The sequence below is a fragment of the Anas platyrhynchos genome, chromosome 2 (assembly GCF_047663525.1).
Source record: "Anas platyrhynchos isolate ZD024472 breed Pekin duck chromosome 2, IASCAAS_PekinDuck_T2T, whole genome shotgun sequence".
Taxonomy (NCBI): Eukaryota; Metazoa; Chordata; class Aves; order Anseriformes; family Anatidae; genus Anas; species Anas platyrhynchos.
The window spans coordinates 151,563,076-151,583,190 of NC_092588.1; the positions used below are offsets into that span (position 1 = coordinate 151,563,076).

At 38.9% G+C, this 20,115-nt stretch overlaps 1 protein-coding gene across 4 annotated transcripts in view; it reads right to left on the reverse strand.

Moving 5' to 3' along the window:
* The window catches only part of DPP6 (dipeptidyl peptidase like 6), a 548,682-nt gene that overhangs the window by 46,440 nt on the left and 482,127 nt on the right, over positions 1-20,115 (reverse strand). For all 4 annotated transcript variants that reach the window (XM_027450427.3, XM_021276661.4, XM_021276660.4 and 1 more), the window contains exons 9-12: positions 7,638-7,792; positions 6,751-6,848; positions 1,811-1,934; positions 852-890 (exon numbers count right to left, since the gene is read on the reverse strand). In XM_027450427.3, coding sequence (XP_027306228.1) covers positions 852-890; positions 1,811-1,934; positions 6,751-6,848; positions 7,638-7,792 — 416 coding nt within the window. The remainder of the gene's footprint in view (positions 1-851; positions 891-1,810; positions 1,935-6,750; positions 6,849-7,637; positions 7,793-20,115) is intronic.

The following is a 20,115-nucleotide window of genomic DNA, read 5'->3' on the forward strand; positions in this document are numbered from 1 at the left end:
TTTTTTCTTTCTTTTTTTATTTTTCCTTTTTTAAGACACAAAAATGGACAATTCAATTTTTTCTTGACTTGGCTTGTTTTGGAAGCTTTTGTTCTCTCTTCAAGGCAACACTGGTGTTGTAAATCCAAAGAATATTTTGGCAGAATATTTTTACTCTATACCTAAGTAGAGTAAAAGATTATTTGAAATGCTTGGAGCACAAAATCTATTTCCTCTACAGAATCGATTTTTATCTGGATCAGACATAGCCCATTGCTGTAGGACAGCCACTGGAACAGAGGAGATCATTGTTCTTGCTGTGAACTGATGTATTGCAGTTTCTATAGGTTCTTGGATGCTTTGAGAAAGCTGTGACAAAAATGTGAAATACTTTAAAACTGGAATTGGGAAGATATAGTGCAAGTACTTTATCTGATACGCTCCTCCCTGTCTGGCAGTCACATATCCCATGAAAAACAGTTCAATGTTGTGGTTGAATTGGTATCAGCAGCTTTTCTCTAAAGAACAGCTTAATCAAATCTGAGATCACTTTACAAACTGACTGCTGGGGAAGTGTTATAAATGATCTTTCAGAGATTTACATGCTGGAAATCTACAGGTTTAATATAGGAAGATGTTGAAAAAAACAACCCTCACTCTTCTTTGAAAAAGAAAAGATAAAAGAATAGAAAAGTCACATAAATCAAAAACCTCTGAGGGGTTTTAAATCACTCTTTTCTGTAACACAAATCACACTCCTTTACCTTTCTCAGTTTTAGAAAATATATTTTTTTCTCCTTGGTAGAAAAAATAAAAAGAAAGAAAAGAAAAAAATACAAATAATTTGACCACAAAGAGAAGATCACTATTACCTGTCTGTGCAGCCAACCTTCACTTTCATCTTCATGTTTCTAAAACAAAAGAAGATTGTTAAATAACATAACTTGCATGTATTACATGTTGCTTATCAGTGCAGAGAGCAGTTGGAGTGAATTTGAAAATCTGTGTAGAAGCACAAAAAAAACCTCCAAACTGTTCAAGCCTGTGCTTTGGGATCACTGTGTAATCCAGTGACTGCTTTCCCTGTATTTCAGCTCTGATGGATCAGCATGCTTCATTCATTTCATTCATTTCATTCAATGAAACATTCTACTCATACAGACAAAAAAATCCACATGGCATATTATATGCCAAATAAATAAAGGTAGGTAAAAAATAAATAAAAGTTGAAACCAAGGTTGTTAAGAAAAGACTCTGCACTGTGATCTATGCACAGCATTGCATCGTTTTTTCAAGGGAAAGGTGTATCAGAACACTATTCTACTACATAAATATCTATGCCAGTTTAAAAGATGGTATCATCTAATATTTACAAAGGTAACATCAATCAATATACATGCATTTACATTAGTATATCTGTTGGAGGTATTAATTACCTTAAGTTATAGTGTGGATAGAGAAGCAAGGGCATAATGCCATTGAAGTAGAATGTCACAAATATTTTCAGGTTATGGTTTGTTGATGTATGTGTGCCTGTCCCTGTACACAGGTATTTCAAGACAAGCAGTCACTGTCTTGTACGTATATGTGCATACACGCACAGTATGTTCATGACTATAATTCTCCTGCCTTTCCACAAGATATAAAAACAAACAAACAAAGAAACAAACAAAGAAACAAAAAAACATCCTTACACAGCAAATATGGCAAGCAGTTTTTACATTCTCTGTCTGCCTAAACAAATATGCAGCAGCTGACGTGTCCCCGGGCAAAGTGGCTGAAATACTTCCCCCTCGTGTAGGACACCAGAGACCCCAGGCTCATCCCCTACCTTCGTGCAGACGCCCGTGGTGGCGTCACACAGCGTCAGGATGGAGACGTTCTGGGCCCTGTTCAGCCAGTTCACTGCCACCTTGGTGCTGGTGGCCCACTTCACCATGGTTATGTAATAGTCCCTGAAAACACAGAAAAGCATGAAACGGGAAAAATGGCACGTTACTGACATCCCAAGGAATCGGCTGAGCAGTCGGAGGCAGCTCCGGGACACCTCTGATAATTGTGAATGCTGTGTCTTGATGTTTCTTCCGTCCTAAGTCTTCCTTACGTGTGGATTTCAACCCCTAAAAATGGCATTTTTAGGGCTGTTCAGGTGTTTTATCTTCTTCTTCTGAAAGTCGTTTTCAAAGAAAAGCCACATGTAGAGATAAAGAACCTTTCAGGCTATTCAGTCTTCCACGAAGGACTGAAATGCCTGGAGCTACAAATTTATGCACAGGTGGAAAAGGAATTGCAAACAATTTTCATTCTGAGCAGACTAACTGGCTGATTCAAACCCATCACTGCTAGTGGTCGGATTCTTTATGCTTATGAAGAGTTAATGGTCTCTAAATATCCCTGCTACACACCAAAATATCCCCAAGTGTTGCATCAGAAGGGAAAGAGCAGGAAAGATATTGTTTAGAGAGGCACGGGGTGTCTGCAAAACAGTCACAGCTGGTTGCCATAAAGAAGTCAGCAGAGATGTGACAGTTTGCATGGGCAAAATTGCCATCCCACGCTCCCTGTGCTGTTCTCTGCTGCTGGACACATTCGGGTTGTGATAACACCCAGAGTAAAATGCCCGTGTGGGCTGCACAGTTCTGTAAGCAATATTGTGCCCTAGAAAGCATAGGAAAATTGAGCAATGTGCGATATTGAGCAGTGCAACTGCTTAGGCTGGGCTGGGCTGGAAAATCCAGGCTCACAAATAAATACCCTGATGGTCACCCTCTTAGGAGGCGCTCACAGATGTCCACCTCTGCAGTAGTTCAGGGCTTCACCACCCCTTCTGCAGGATAAAGCTCCTGCTGAGCTGACAAGGCTACTGATGGTCTAATATACCAGTGGGCTATGTGGGCCAAAGACACCTTTAAATCATAATACAACTCCTCACAACATACAGTCTATAAAAAATTTATTAGTTCATTTGTTTGCTATAAAATATGTATAAGGAATCGTTGCTACCCTTGGAATTAATGTGCCGTGTCACTGGAAAGTACTCCGTGTTCTGGCAAGCACTCCTGTATATATTGAAGAGAAAGGGCAAAAGTAACAAAGACTCGTTTGTCTAGCAAAATAACAAGTTGGAAATTGATTTTGTAGTTTGCAGTAATATTTAGTTCCTGGATTTGGCTGAGGAAAAATAACAAAAGACCTCAACAATTGCATCCACCACACTGGGAGGAAGGATACTTCCAGGTGAGACAACAGCAGTCTGAAAATTCAATGCTTGAAATAAATTTATAATTTTACTTTTTATCAGCAAGAGCTTAGTAATTTTTTCCCTAAGAGGAAAAAAACAATGTAGCAAAATTAAACCGTACAACCACCTCACCTTCCTTTTTTACAATGAACTGAGAAAATTCAGTCTCCAAAGAAAAAGAAGGTGTATTTAGTACACTTTGTGGCTTGGAGCATTTTTTTTCCATAAATCCAATTTCATGTTTGAAAGATGTACTAAATTTTTACATCCCTCTCACTGCTTGAACACTGGAGCCACAGTTCTTGCTGGAGAACTTTTAATTATTATTTTAGGTTATATATTATCTTCCCTACCACCCTGGAGATGCGTGCAGAATTGCAATTTCTTGGCTGTGAAACCCATGGACACCCCAGACAGGAGGTAACTGTAGGTACTTGTACAGTACTTATTATTCTGGCCTCGGGGTGGCACCAAGTCTTTAATTTACTTCTTATATCTCTTCTGTAGGACAAGTAGGTTTTATGCTTCCCATTTAAAAGAGGAAAACAAGACAATATGGTGTGATTCATCTGTGCTAACTGCAAACATCTGCAGCTCCAAGGGGCTGAGCAGCCAGCAGAGGGGAGTGGGGGGCCAGGGCATTTCCCAAGCATTGCTCCTCTGACCTAGCCCTGGTATTATGGGAGCTGATTGAAGGAGGACTTAGTTCTCACAGAGTGAAGTCTAAACCATACCCAACTGCTTCATTTGTAGAAGTCTTCATCAGAGATGGTTACACTTTCCCAGGGGACAGGAACTGCCTGTCTGAGCCCTGACAGGAGATGTGTGAGGTTCGCAGGGGATTTGCCCGTCCCAGTAAAGACGTTACTGGTTGGATTCACAGACACCTGAGCATGGCTATTGTGTAGTGCCCTTGTTTGTGCCCTAAAGCTGCTTGGCTGCTTTTTGGAGGTATGAAGCTAAACTATGAATATTTGCACTGCAATAGTAGCAAGTAAGACCTAAGCGTGACAAAGAACACACAGTTGTCTGAGTTCCACCATTACTTATGGTCATGGCCTACGGAAGGACCTGGGATGAATTCTGCACTCAGAGACATAGCATCTTTCCTTCATTTGCCATCTGAGATGCAAATGTGACGTGAAGAATAAGCTGGACCATGGTCTAATTCCAACCACCTGCTGACGTAGCAATTTATTGTTATGAGTCCAGTGTTTTTCATCAAAATAAAAATGCCTCTCAGACATGACATGTCAGAATATTTTATTTTACTGCATTTTTTTACCCTCCCTCCACTTTCTTTTTCTCACAGCAAAGAATAACATTACAGAAATTTTGGAAAAAATGAATGTAATGACAGATTTTTAAAAAGGAAAATAATTTTGCAAGGGTGCCCTTTTATTCCCAAATTTGCTTCCCATCATCATTTTTTTTTTTAATAATTATCCCAAACTTGTGGAAAATTTGTCTTTCTTTAAATCTAAAATAAAATAATTAAAACAACAACAACAACAACAAAAAATGGCATATTTCCACTATATTCTTAAAATTATTAATTGTACTAAAGCACTTTGCTGCAGATAAAAGAAGCACCAAACTCTGTCCATATATCATGTATCATGTATCTGGTTGCTCTGCCCATATATCCTCTGTGTAAACAGATTGGGCACACTGAAATGATCCATATAGGTCCACTCTGCTTGCAGAGCCTTATTTTCAGCTTCCCCTGAACCTTCGGTACTCTTTTCTGTAACTAGCTCTTTGGAGCATCTCTCTTGTCTATTTAATGAAACATTATCACACTAATCCTCTCGTTTTGGAAAACATATGCATAATGAAAATACCCCTATTGCTCTAGCAGCTCTACTTATATCATGCCCCAGGGATGGAAATTGCCATGTTTTTGATGAAATATAAAGAGACTAATTAATTATGATATATTTTGCATCATTTTACAGTATTGATTGCTACCAAAGAAATTACAGCCACCCATAGCCACATAGCACAAATTTATTAGCAACACGGATCCTGCAGCCTCAAGTTATTACTCTAATTAAAGCATTTCTGGGTCTCTGTTTATGGAGTGTGGTAGGAACAGGAAAATGATATTGTCAAGGAATTGCAGTTCTGATCCTGGGGTTTGGGTATGAAGAGCTGGCATTGCTGCCTGCCACATGCAGACCTGAAGCTGGTTTTCTGAAAGGCAACTGCAGTTCTACCCATTTGGCTTGTTCACAGGGCAGACATCTTTTGTTGCATAATTGGGTTTGAATTGGAGCCTTTCAGACTTATTGTGTTGTGGGGTTGGCATTAGCTTTAATGCAAAGAAAGGTAATTTCCACAGTAAATGATCCCACTGGTTTAGCATCTTATTAGATGACTACCCAGCCTGTGCACAGCTATCAGGCACATGTCTTATGTACCTATTATGCCTAAGGAAGATCAACCCAACACCTTCCCTTGCCCTGTATCATTAGCTCAGCGCTGTACCAGTAACTCTCTTGGCACTGGAATCAGGGATCCAGCAGCTTAACTTAGCAAGCAGTCCAGAAAGGTGAGCATGCTTGGATGCTGCCATGTGAACCAGTGGTGTACTGGGAATGAAAACCTTGCAGTGTTACGTTGGATGTGCATGGAAAGCATTATGATGCTGTATGGTTGGGCCTCTGTGGATAATTTACATGAAGAAGCAGAATCTGGTTTCTCTCGGCATGCTGGAAACCTATTTCAAGTGTAAATCAAAGTTACTGAAATCCAGACTTGGACCCAACGCTCGAGCTTTGCATGTAGGTGTGCCAGGCTTTGACTAAAGCTGTTTCTCTCCTGAGAGCAGGCTGGAACAACATGATGTTCCTTACAAGTGTTTGCTGACCCATAAATGTACCTCCAGCTTTGACCATGGGCCAAAGTCCAAGCCAAACTTTTCAGCTCTTGCTGAATGCAAAGAGGACAAAGCACTTGCTTAATCAAAAATGGGTGACAAAGCGCTTGGCTGAATTGCAGTCAAACTTCTTGAATATATTTGCCTTAAAAACAGCAAAAGCTTTCTTATTTATTTATTTTTAATGAATGCTAGGAAGTATTTGGCAGAATGTCCTTCTGGTTTCATTCCTATGCTCCAGTCAAGAAGCAATGAGATCACGTTTGCTGGGTTAGAGATCTGCCCTGTTTCTGCTTCACGGTCTTCTGTACAGGCTGCAGACAATAATCCCTTTACAATGCCAGTGATTACATGTGAAATGAAAGTGCTCTTATGGATTTTGGGACATTTTGCTGAGTACTCTGGAAATAACTCTACTCTGAAGTTAGATTGGATCACAGCAATTTTGAGTAAAAAGCTAATAGTGTTCAAGAAAAATACATGTAAGAAGAAAAAATATATGAAAAAAATTAATCTGATATACCCAAAGTGAAACTGTTTAACAGTGGCAAAGAAAGTGAATGTAAAATGATCTCAAAAAACAGTAAGTGTCTGATATAAACCCCTGACAGAATTGGTGCCAGGCATCCCAGCACCAGGAAGAACCTACCTCATTCTCTGATCATCTGGTGGAGTCATTTCCAGGTCGTGGGTAGGGCCATTCAGACCAATCACGTGCAAAGAGATCGTTGGGTTTTCCATTCCAGCCTAGATTTCAATAAGATAAAATAAGGTAAAATAAAGGTAAGGTAAGATAAAATAAGATAATATAAACAAAACAAAACACATCACAGACTAGGTTTGATTTATGACAAGCCCAAGGATCATAAAATACACTCTTTTTGTATGAGGCCATTCTCAGGGAAGCTGGAATGACAGTGGTGCAGCACAGAGGTGTGCAAAGTTTGTTAGGGAGAATAAAGGGGAAATTTTAATTAACATTCGTCTATTCTTGGTAAAAGATACTGTTTCCTGGTGACTATAAACATTTCTATTGTTTTTTTTATTTGTTTGTTAAAAAGGTTGTCTAACAAGATAATGGTAAACACAGTAAAATATGGATTCATTGTGTATTGTAGGAAAGGACATGACCTGTTGGGTCACAGTTACTTTCCAAAAAAACCTACATAAAAGGCATGAACCTAAGTGTAGTAAGGCTTGCTTGCAAACTCTTAGACATTGTTAACTCCTATCTAGCATGGAAACACAATTGCTTTTGTTCAGGTACAAAGCAAGAATTGAAAAAAAAATATTTTAATTACATTTGGAATGACTAATGCTTGAATCAGAAAACGGCAGTTCTACAAATACAGCTAAAGAACAATTAAGACCATTTACTGATGAATGGCTGATCTTTTTTTAGATCTGTTTATTTTCATTGCTTATGAATATGTACTATTATACAGTCTTCTGTCTGAGCCTACCAAAGAAAAAAATATTTATTTATTTATTTTCCAAACTAGAACAGCAGGTCTGTTATCTGTATTTTTCCCTTACCTTTGGATAATGATACATTTTAACAGTAGGGTAAAGGCTGCCAGTGTATACTGGGATCTCCATGGTGGGGACTCTGGAGGCATTAATTGTTGCGTATGCTAACCTGGTGCCATCAGGAGACCACCAATGAGCAATATGTGTCTTCAAGATCTCCTCTAATAAAAAAAAAAAAAAAGAAAAAAAAGAAAAAAAAGACTATTAGATGTAAATTACTAGTTAGCAGTAAATGAAAATAATGTAGATATGAAAATCCCAGTCTAATCACAGCACAGGGAAGATGCCACAGGAATATCAATTAAAATGTTTATTAAATTATGCCATATGCACAAATGAACACAACTGATAACATTTACTCTGAATATATAGGTTATTAAGCATAATTGTATTGCTCAAGAAACATCAAATTATTCATGAAAGAACAAAGGGCCCTCCTGTTCCTACTATGTGTCCTGTGCTTGGGTATAAGAACATACAGGTTTTGGGTTCCTACCTGTCTGATAACAACAAAAGCAAGGCTCCCTTGGGGCTGTTATACCCCATGGAAATGCTGCAGTGGCTGAGGTTTAATTCTCTTCCATAAATACTTTACAGTCATGCTAGACACTATCAATGGATTCAACCAGCCTTTATACAGCCTTTATAGGTACAAGTGGTTCAGATGAAATTTGAATCTTCCTAATCTCTGTTGCCAGTTGGAAATAAACAAAAATACCAATTTCCTATAAATTATGCAATATTGGAACTTTGTAACCCTTTTCCTTAGAGTCTGTGGCCTGGTTGCCATCTTGAATTTTATCCCTATTTCGTTTTAAAAGTCATTTTTGCAAAGCAATATTCCGTAAGTAGCCAGGGTCAGAGGTGTGGTTGTTGTTGACAAAGTACTTGGAAAGATGACAATACAAGCATGTCAGAGTTCAAGGATGTAAGTGGAAAACAAGTTTACAATCATAAGAAACAATTTTGAAGTCTGGCAGAACCTAATTCTCATTTAGTATAAATTCAAAGGACTTTTAATTTCTAATACTTTCTCTTATCATTTAATATGCTTCACTGAAAAGATGACCAGCTTATAGATATTCAGAAAAGCTATAAAATTCACTCTTTGTCCAAAGTGTCTCCAGTTACTGACATTTGGAAGACACTAACTTGGCTTTTTTAAACCTCCTATTTTGCAAAAGGCAATAATGTAATCCATTTTCATTAAGAGGCTTAATATCATATGAGTCATTCCTATTTAAACCAGAGCAGAAGGGCTTGCATATGCTGTACAGATTGATGGGCAGGAAGACAGGTGCTGTTACTTTAATGTGAAAATAAGAATTAAAGAGGCTGCAGAGTGTTTCTGAACTTTCACCACTGATGTCCAACTGTACAGGTCTGGGCAGCTCCAACTTTTGTTATCATCACTGGTCATTGGAGAAATGAATGTGGATTTTAAGAGTTTGGACCCACCGTGTTTGCACACCACTCTCTGATGACCTCTTGGTCCAACCAAAATGCCCATCTGGGTTGAAGAGTAGAAATTCACCAAAGATATTTTATTTTATTTTATTTTATTTTATTTTATTTTATTTTATTTTATTTTATTTTATTTTATTTTATTTTATTTTATTTTATTTTATTTTATTTTATTTGTTTTTGATATAAAATCTTGGATGAATTTCCTTGGAGAATAGATACACAATGACATTTGTCATAGATCAAATGGGGCAATCTTTGTTACTTCAGACTTACACTGGGCTTGAGATACCATTCAAGGTAACATTAGGAAAGGTGCAAGGGAAAATCATCAAAATTTAGGCTTTCTACAATTAATTAATCAGTACTTAATGGCAACATCTTGAGAGTTTAGGAAAATGTCTAGGAAGTTGCAAATACCACATGGGAAAGTATATCTCTATTTCTTTTGCTGCATTGTCCTGCCTGTTGTGTATACATTTAAAATATGCTGTTCTTGACTTTTATGTTGCTACCTCATTAAGGTCATAATTAAAAGTATAACGGAAAAGGTAAAAATGGGTGGCAGATGAATTCTTGACATTTTAACATTAATTAAGAATGACTTTATTCAGCAAACATTTTCTCAGGGATCTCAGGCTTAATGAAGCAGTTCTGCTGAAGGTCACATGCCAAGAAAGGTTTTAGCACAGGTTTTGTAGTCCTCTGTTAATGAGATTTAATAGTGTGAACCTTTGCTTTGAAAGAAAGCCAGGACCTTGCCATTATTAGAGAGATCAGTTAGCTTTAGCAAACCAGCGAGCATTCTTCTGAAATACAATTGTGTCAGAAAGTTTCAGCTGAAAGCAGAACATAATTTGCAGACAATTTATTTTTGGGGACACTTTATTCTTTGTGCTTGTATTTACCGCACAATCAGAAAATCAGAAAGACCCCAGGGTCTTTCTATGTCACTTCAGATCCCACTTCACATCTGTAAGAAACACGGTTCTCATTAAACGTCCCCCTCCACATACTCCTTACAAGCTCCTAGCTAAGAGGATATATTGAACACAACTCTTGCTCTCTTCTTTACAGCTTTCAGTCGCTAGGTGCTACACGACGTAGGAAGGATGTGAGGTGTGGAGATTCCTCAATCAGCTGCTGGTGGCTCTGTGCTCCTTTTTTTTCCAGGTCTTTGTCTGTCCAGGTTCAAACACAGTCAATGCTTGTTCTATGTTACCCCATTCAACATTGAACCGTTCTGAAACTGCACAATGACCTTGGTTAGAAGTCGTGAATCCTTGGTGGGAGACACATATTGTCCAGGTGGTCATCCAGTGAAACACAAAGACATGAGACAGCTTGATGTGGGGCATTTCTGGCTGTGGCTAAGGGAGGTGGCAGTCCAAGTGGGCAAGCCTTGTATATAAAGTCTCACAGCTGAGGTCAATCCTTTGTTTTCTCCTAGCAATGCATGTACTGACATACTGGTTCAGGTAAAAATCAAAACTGCTTTAGAAATGGCTTTCACATGGGATGCCATCAATAGCTTATGCTTACAGAGCGTTACAGGATGTATATTTTAACACCTATTCTAGCTGAATAAGACTGAACAGAATGACCATTTCAAAACTGTGTGAAACAAAGGGTTTCATGAGATAACAGACCTCAGGAGGAGCATTTAAAGTCCTGGACTGGAGGTGGATATATATCTCTTTTCGAGACTCTAATATCACTGCATGAGAAGGATGAAAAAGAAAAAAAAAAGGAGGCAACAGCAGAGATGTGAAGAGAGGAATCTTGATAGAACCAGATTAAAGGTTGCATTACATAGCTGCTAGTCTTTGGTGTGGAGACCTGAAGAGCATCCAGAGTGGGTCAGGCTGCCCATGTCAGGAATGCCATCTCCCCAGAGGAACACATTTCCTACTAGATGCTTCTCTGCTCATCACCAGGAAGCAGGGAGCAGCAGTCCCTCGCTGTGCTTCTTGGCTGGCAAGTAACAAGACATGATGAAATTGGGTTCAGATGTAGCACTTAGCAATGGTACCGTATGGGCAAGCCTTGGATGGACTGCATAGCGGATGAGCAGTTGGATGGATATTTCTAGCAGGTGTCTCAGCCAAAACTAACCCAGCATGCATGTAAAAGGAAAGGAAGTGTCTGTCTGCTTCTTTCAAGTTTGAATTTATGCCAGCGGTACTCGCAAGAGCAATGAAATTGGAGACTTGTAGTTACTTTAGGCAACCAATTTCTTAAAGAAGAGAAGATGAGCATCAGGGCTTTATCTTCTGCAACCTCAGTGGCAACCAGAAGATTCTGGGTAAAACCTGTTTTGTGAATGACATCTGGAAATCTGTGCAGGTGGTTTTAATGTTGTATAACCTAATCTGCCATTGAGCTATCGCTACAGACATTTCTGTGATAAATCTGCTTCCCAGGCTTATGCAGAATTCTCAACCAGCTGAGCTTCATCTTGTTAATAAGTGCACAGAAGCATTATGGCCACGGGGGGCGAGAAACGCGTTTCTTCACAAGTTTCTAAAAATCTATTTCCACAGCCTCTGCCAGTCCTGAGTCATACTTGTGATTCTGCTGAAGGTGACCAAGTTCTGGCTTGCTGTCAGTGAAAACTTGAAGCCTCCACCAGGAGCTGAATGGGAAATCCATTGGCTGCTTAGACTTTTCTTCCAACTTACAAAGTCATTATGAATGACTTGCAATTTCCAACTGTGAGTTAAATGGAACAGAGACTTGCACAAGGAGACAAGAATGATTGGCTAGCTCAGTCCTCTGACAGTTGCTGTTGCAACTCCTTTCTGTCACTTCCAAATAAAAATGGAGAAAAAAAAAAAAAAGGAATCATTTTAAAGTGTTTTGTTTGTTTGTTTGTTTGTTTTTCTGTTCTCATACTCAACAGAGATTGAGTTTATTAGCCGTATAATTCACCCACTGAGACTATACAAGCATCAATAGTCCAATTTCCATGCAAGACAAAACCAGCTGAAGACACCACTTTGATCAGACACTTTTCTTTGGTTGTCCAGGTGCTTCTGTTTTGTGTAAGGCAGGACCTCACCTAAGCATGTCACTCCACAGCCATCTTCTGGATGTGCCCATATGTACAGGTCCACACATCCAGCTCCCCTGGGAAGTGCGGCAGTAAATGTGCATGTACATCCCCACAAACAGTGCCACAGAAAGCTTTTCTACAGGAGGGAGCAAGTCAGTGTAGGACTGGTCCTAAGGCCTTTTCAGTCTTTTGCTGCTATCGTCTTCCAATAAGAACGGCCAGGAAAAAATATTATAGTGAATAGAAAGAAACTAACCTTTTCTCTTCAAAGAGAATAATGGCTTTCCCATAGATCAGTGCTGCAGACAAACAAGTGAACTCTGTAATCTGAATGGTGTGTCCACCTTTGGCAAAGCCCCTTGTGTTACAATTGCAGTATCATTAACTTCAGAAAATTAACTCCAGTTATTGAGGAGGCATCCTTGGAGACTGAGCAGAAAGGCTTTTCTTAACTGCATCTGGAAAATAGAGGCTTTCTGCATCTCTAAAGGTCAAAAAAGGGTATAGTGTGTAGAGACACTTAGAAGGATTTACTTATTAAATAAATCAATTTCTTTCATACAATTAAAATTATTTTCTTGCTCCAGACATTGAACTTTTTTCTTCTGTAGGAAATCAAAACAATATTCTTAATGTTGTGCCCACAGAAGACAACAAAGACAGAATACAGTTTGATTCTCCTCTGAGTAGATGTACACACAGACACACACACATTTAAGTACATCTACCTGGCTGTTAATGTTAAAACATTAATTTCAGAGTACTTTTACATAAAAAACTATGCAAGCTTCAGTCTGTCAGAGGGAACTTCTAATTTGTATGTTATTTATTGCTGATGTGGCAAAGCACAGTGATTCCAGGAAGCAGAATCAGTGGTTTTGTTTGTGCAATGTATAGTAGATGATGCTCAGATCATTTAGGATTTGGTGTGCTGAAGGCATTTTACTATTTTATTAAAACTGTTAGTAAAAAGGAATCTTAAGCAAAATGAAATTAAAGCCTAGTACAAAGGCCAAGGCTTACATTAGGAAAGAAAACTCAAAAGAATTTATCAGTAGGAAGTATCAAAAGAAGATAAGAGGAAGAGAGATCAGAGAACCAAAAGGGGGTGTAGGAACGGAGGAAACAAAGAGTTCTGAGATAGCGAAACCCCAAGGGTTGTCAGAGAAACATCGCATAAATACAGATGCTTATTTGACAGCTGCCACTTGTTTTAAAATCAATTACTAGATCATCTCAAACCACCAACCACACATCCAAATTGATTACTATTGTCTAGTTTGAAAGCAGGTATTTTTACATGGTTAGGGAAAGCACATTGTTCACATTGGCCTTCCCTGACTTGTTTTTCAGGGATGGCTTCAGAAGACCACCATCTTCTGCACATATGTAAGCCAAATTTTCTCTCAGTTGCTGTAGTGCAGCTCTACAATGACTTCCATTAAGTCACTTTAATGCACATAAAATGGGTGTAAAAGTAGTTATGTGTATTCAAATAGAATAAAAATCTGTTTTATATTACTTTTTTTTGTATTATTTTTGTTAGATTACTGTTTTATATCCAATCTACATTTTCCTGTGTTGACAATATTTTATGCTGATGTCAGCAATAGCCCTGCAGCACTATCGATTTCAGTGGGATTAATACTGTTTTAGAGTCGTGTAATTGAGTCAAATAAAAAAAAAAAAAAAAAAAAGTCATTTTTCAGGATCACTAAACAGCTCTATGCCCTTTTGGAAACAGGTGGAGGTTACAAATCAAACAAACAAAACAACAAAGAAAATACAACAAAAAAGGAGCAGAGAGAACACTCCAAAACCCAGTCTCAACCCAATCCCATGATTCCTGTATGCAGGCAAGAAATGTTCTCAAGCTGTTTGTGCCATCATCAAAGAGATCCTTAAGGAAAACTGAGTGCTGTGTTCATCCCATTGACCCCTTATTCCTTCTCAAAACACACATCCTCCTCTGCTATGACAGGCAATGGGCTTATGTAAAGATAAACTATTACTTTCCCCTGTGGGATTTGAGGACATGTTTTAAAGGACACACTTTAACATAAAATCCTTGATCCCAAAAAGCCACCACCCGATGGCAGCAGCATCACACAGTTGAGGTGCTCCCATCTCTTCAGCAGCTGCGGGAACATGGAGCCCCCATCTTGGGGGAAGGAGCCCAGCCAGGAGATTTGCATCTCCTCAAGCACGGGGAAGGTGTGGGCTGCAAGTGTCATTAATTTCCCCTTAGTCATGCAGCTTAATTGCTTGAACACATGTTGTTTTCTGCTCGTGCAGCCTTGCAGCCCTGTGTTCCTTGCAGAACACTCTGGTGAGATGCTATCTTTTCCCCTGGTCTCCTCCTGGATGAGGAGGAACAGGCAGAGCAGGGGTTTGTTTGCCATCCTAGCCCTCAAACCAACCACCTTACTAATCAGTTATGCAGCACCCTGACTTGGGATGTTGTCTGGTCTCAAGGACTCACAGTGCTGTGAACAGGGTGTGCAGCATCATCCTTCCTAGTCTGAGTAAGCAGGAAGGAAGCCAGAGGACATGCAGAGCCTTCAGCTGTGCCCTTGGGAAGAAGGAGCAGCTCATCTCCACCCGCAGTGGGTGAGGGCTCATACTATGCTTTCTGCCTCCGTGTGCTCAGATGTTGCCCAATTTTTGACCACTCAAATCCAGGCTCCTTTTCCACAGTCCCAAATATCTGCAGTGCCCACCATGGTTTCCTTGGGGACAGGTTTTAGGACAAGGAGAAGGACTGTGGCCACTTCAGGAGGGCATCTCAACCACATCAAAACTGCTGGTTTAATGTTTTGTTGTTTTTCCTGGTCCATTGATTCCTCTAATTTGTTGTGTTCCTTTCACCAAAGGATCCTGTAGTTCCTGTGTGAGTCAGGGCACTGAGGTGATGTTTACAAGGTTATTGATAAGTAGTTGCCAGACCTTCTTTGCTGCTAAGAGCTTGGGGACTTCAGAACACTGACAGCAGCTATTACAGGCCTGATTCTCTCCTCGGGTACTTCTCTGCAGCTCTTTGCATTCAGCAGAGTGCATGGTCAGGCTGTAATAACTAAGAAATTGTGAATGTTTAAAGTTCCCCTCATTCATAGAAATAGATTTAATGAAAAATAATTAAAATGAAACCACCAAAAAAATATAAAAAAATAGATGCACACAAGTGCCTTGGGAGGTCTGCTTCCCACTCCAGACCCTCTAGGCAGGCAAAGTGACCACACTCCATACACACTGCCATACCATCTTGAGGTCACATTAATATTTTGGAGCCAGTTTTGCAGCAAACACTGCAAGACATAAAGGGAGATGTACACCACAGTAGAACAACACCGAGTTGTCTCCACATCCCACTTTTGTTTTTGTAACTTTTCCTTCTTTATTCTTCTGGGTTTTTCTCTCCTGTCCACCATCATTAGCAATCCTTTGCTGTTTGCTTTCAAAAGGATCCAAAGTTTATGCTTACAATAGCTCTTAACAATTAGCAGGTTTCCTCCTTCCCTGGTGTGAGTCAGTCACAGCCACAGCAAAACCTTTTTGAACCATTCTGGCTAGACCAGCATGCAGACATTTCATCCAAACAGGCAAGTCTGTAATCTGTCAGGATGCCCAGAGATAATGAAAATGGGGATGGAATTATGAAAGTAGAAATATTACTTAGAGATCACATAGGCAGATATTCCTATTTCTAACACTCACTCCAAAGAGCAAATGCATCTAGAAAACACGTCCGCAGTGGCAGACTGCAGTATGTCACTAATGCATAATAATGTATTTTTCCACTACCTGCCATAAGCATAAACCCACAGCCTGTTGTCAGCTCTCCATGAAAGCCTGTTAGTGCTGGAGGCACTAAATCTATAGTAACTTTAGCTGGCAAAAGTCTTGAGTAATTTGCACTGTACTCATTGCTGTGGGTAAGTGATTGTTGCAAGGTCTCTTCTTACGTCCTCAGTGGTAAGGACCTCAACAAGACAGAATTCATGTTGCCCAATTGACTGGATGTAGTCGGGCTCCTTATAGTCAAGTCCTTCTTTTTTTTTCTTTTTTTTTTTTTTCTTTTTTTTTCTCCCTGCCACTTAACAGGTTGCTATGGCTGGAAATACAATTTGCTTATCTGTGCAATGCAGTGAGACAAATCAAGGCTTTCATTATATGCTGAATATTACTCTATTCAAACCTGCTCAAGCAGCTTCCACTGCACCTTTCCTTTAAATTAAAAGTTACAGATTCTTCCCAGCTAATCTGTGGGTTTTATGACAGCAAGAAGATGGACAGCCAACTTTGACACAAGGGATCAATTTCAATAGCTACGGACATATCAAGAAAGTTAGTGATCACAAAACCCTCTGAATTTGACTATCAAAAATTCATTAGAGGATTGCAATAGTTCAAGAACACAAGTGCCCCAAAGCAATTTCTTTTAATGTTTCATAAAGAAATAGGAGAGATAAGAAGACTGAACAGCCTGACATTGCTATTAAAAAACTTGATTCCTCAACCCCATGGACTTCTTTCAGTACCTGTGCAAGCTGTCTTTCACGTGAATTACTTGCATGATTTATTCACTCTACTAGTCACCTACGTGAGGGCTAATAAACCTGTTAATATTAAAAAATAAGGATCTACACTATAAAATGGGAACTGTAGCACATTAACTGAACTTAGTTTAGCTCCAAACTTCTTACCCAGTGTAAACTGCTACAGACATTAACAACCCAGTCAGAATTTATATTGCCCTACTATGGCAAAAATCCCCAGAGGTTTCAACCTGAGCAGTGATTCAGGATCTGGCTAACTGGGAGATTTAGCTGAATAATGACTCAGAGGATGAATCCGATTTTACAGTGCTGTATAATTAGAGGAACTACTGAGATCAATAGAATTACCCAGGAATAATCAAAATGAGTGCAGGATAAAAACAGAAGCAGAATTAGCTTATAGCAATATTTCAGAAAACAAAACAAAACAAAGCAAAACACCATACTCTTATTAAATAACAGAAACATTTATTATTAATGAAGGCAATGGCATATAATAACATTATAAACCTGATGGATCAGTGTGGTTTGACTATGTTTATGGGTTGTGGTATTTGTATGTGCAAGCAGAAAACACTAAAAAATACTCTTCAAGAGTGAGAACCAGAAGCCGATAAACCCTTTCCAGTTACTATGCATAAATTTTATCAAAACAAGTCATGAAATCATATAAAATAATTGATAGACAATTGTATAAGGACAAAATGCTTACTTTTATTCTTCCTTGGTAACAACAGCGTGTGTAGTCATGTCCAATAATAATGTAGTAGGGAGTCCAGAAAAGATGAATAGTTCTAAAATCAGTGAAACTATCTGTGGTTATGCAGGCTCTATGAGGGCCAATATTGGTTGGTTTATGGCTGAACCCAATCTACATATGCAGGGAATTCTGACAGCATGAGCTCTCCAGGCCCATACAATCCTCATCTCCAAAGTCTCTTTCTTGGGCACATCCCAGTCCCACCAACAAGCCTGGCCTCTCATGATGCTGTGAAAATTAGAAATCGTTTAGATGCACTGTTGCATGATAGTGTCGTGCATGTAACAAGCAGTAAAAATGCTGAAGGAAAAGTAAAAGAAAATAGGAGGTATAGGCATTGTAAGAAACAGTGTGAACCCCTTCTATGTAAGGAAAAAACATTAACAAAATCATTCCATGCTCTTGCTATACATGTATGTTTTCTTCCTCTTACATGAAAGTCTTAGGGGACCTCTACTATTGATTAAGGTAAGCAAATAGAAAAGACAAATATATCTGCATGATAATGTTAACCCATTGAAAATTCTTTTATCTCTATTATAAGGAAAAAACTTTTTTTTTTTTTTTTCCCCCAATTTTTCTGAGCTGCAGACTACCATGTAGCTATTGTAACCCTATCAACAAAAGCTTGCATGGTGCCCTTCCTTGGACTTCTCAGAATTAGTCCATTTCTCTCCAGGGAGTAGCAGACCTAAGATTAAGCCCAACTAATACTCAGAAGGTAGTTATAGCTGCTTTGGGGACAGGTGATGTCCCCAGCTGCTCTACTATGAGAGGGAAAGTGGCATGGTACCCTGCTCCAGGTACAGCCCAGGGAAAGAGCACTGGGCCTGTGTCACCCTCATCAACATCTTCAGCCCCAAAACTTACTTCAGTAAGTCGATAGTAAATAAAACCCAACGTCCTCTGTATGCAGAATGCCCGATAGGGAAATTCTGGTAGAACGTGAATCAGTCTGCAGCAAAGCACGTTTCTGCAATGACCACTTGGCAGCTTTTTATATTAAGACAGTGAGCACATGCCTCGACAATGAAAGACAGGTTAGGGAAACACATTTTCTTCTAATGAGGTGGAAGAGGTGGAAAGAAAGTTATTGTGTTTCCCTTCACATCTGCCAAGCACAAAGGTTATGAAAGCTTTCAAAGGCTGATAAATCGCAGCTTCGAGTAGGAGCTCTGTGGACCAAGAACCACCCATTTTGTGCAGTCACCATGGCTGCATAGCTGAACAAAGTCTACAGCAAGCCTTTGCGATAGTTTTGTAGAAGTTAGTCAAAAAATAAATAGGACTCTATTATCAACTCCAGCATAGGGGACAGCCCAATGGGCAAAGATCTCCAGCTCCTCTCATTGCTGGGCTGGACTGTCAGTGACAAGGGCTGAATGACCTTTTTCCAATTTTCCAGTGGAGATGAAGAATCAAAATCCAGTTGATTTTTTTATGTGTAAGGTTTAACACATTCATGATGTTTTTAAAGGAGCTTTGCCACATTTTCCCTTATAGGCACTATGCCAACATAGGTTTCACTATTCAGCAGCATTTTTATTTTTAAATTTATGAAAAAATTAATTTCATTAGAAAGTCCAAAGTTTGTGTCTCTAATGACTGCTGGATTCCTTTAAAGATACAAAAATTAGAGTCTCCTAATGAGAATTTTAATTGGATAGTGAATTAAATACCAGATGAGGTTAACTATTTATTCTAGCAATGGAATTCCAGAGGTTTAGATATTTTTTATTTTGTTGTATTGATTTGAATTTTTCTATTCCCTGTTGTATCTTGCTTCTCATAGTTACACACTGAATTCACCATTTTAACTTTTTAAATTTCAGGTGACTAAGCCCATCCATAAACTAGCATGTAAAATTTCTGAGAAAAACAGATCAAAATGCATAGAGAAATATACATATAAACACAGACAGCATCATGCATAAGAACAGCAACAACAAAAAGAAATTGCCTGCATAATTGGATCCAAAACCGATAGGAAAAAAGTTATTAAAAATGAATATCATAGAAAGGCAATTAAGAATTTTAAGGAAAAATGATTAATTAGCTGCAAATTATAAGTATTACTTTGAACTGCTTTGTACAGAACAGTATCAAATTACTAATTATCCTTGCCCGCTTTGTTCAAAGATCATGAATGTGCGTTTTAATTTACACTGGAGTAAGCTAAGTACAGTGAGAGCCAGCATGTAGAATTTTGAAGAAATCACTTGGGATGAGGGGAAACTCCCCCATTACCATATAAATGACATGCACAGAGTTATAAATGACATGCATTAGATCCAGCTCGTATTGTTCCTTTGAATGTATCAGGCAAATACCGGAAATTATAATAAAGCTTATAACCTACCAGATAATAAATGCAGCCCATACCCCACAAATCCCCATCTACCAAAGATAATTTTGTCTGCTGGTTTTTGCTGATTAAGGGTGGCTTTGGAAAAACAAAACCCAAAAACCCACAAGAAGCCCATTCCCTTTTCCCTCTTTATCTGTTGCATTTATTGGCAGGGTAGATGGCTCCATTTTTATCAACCTAACAGCTCGTTATATCTAGTGTAGAGTAATCTTCTTTTCAAAGGTCCTTTGTAGCCTCCTTTACCTTTAAACACTTGCTGTTTAGTATCAAGGAAAATTCCC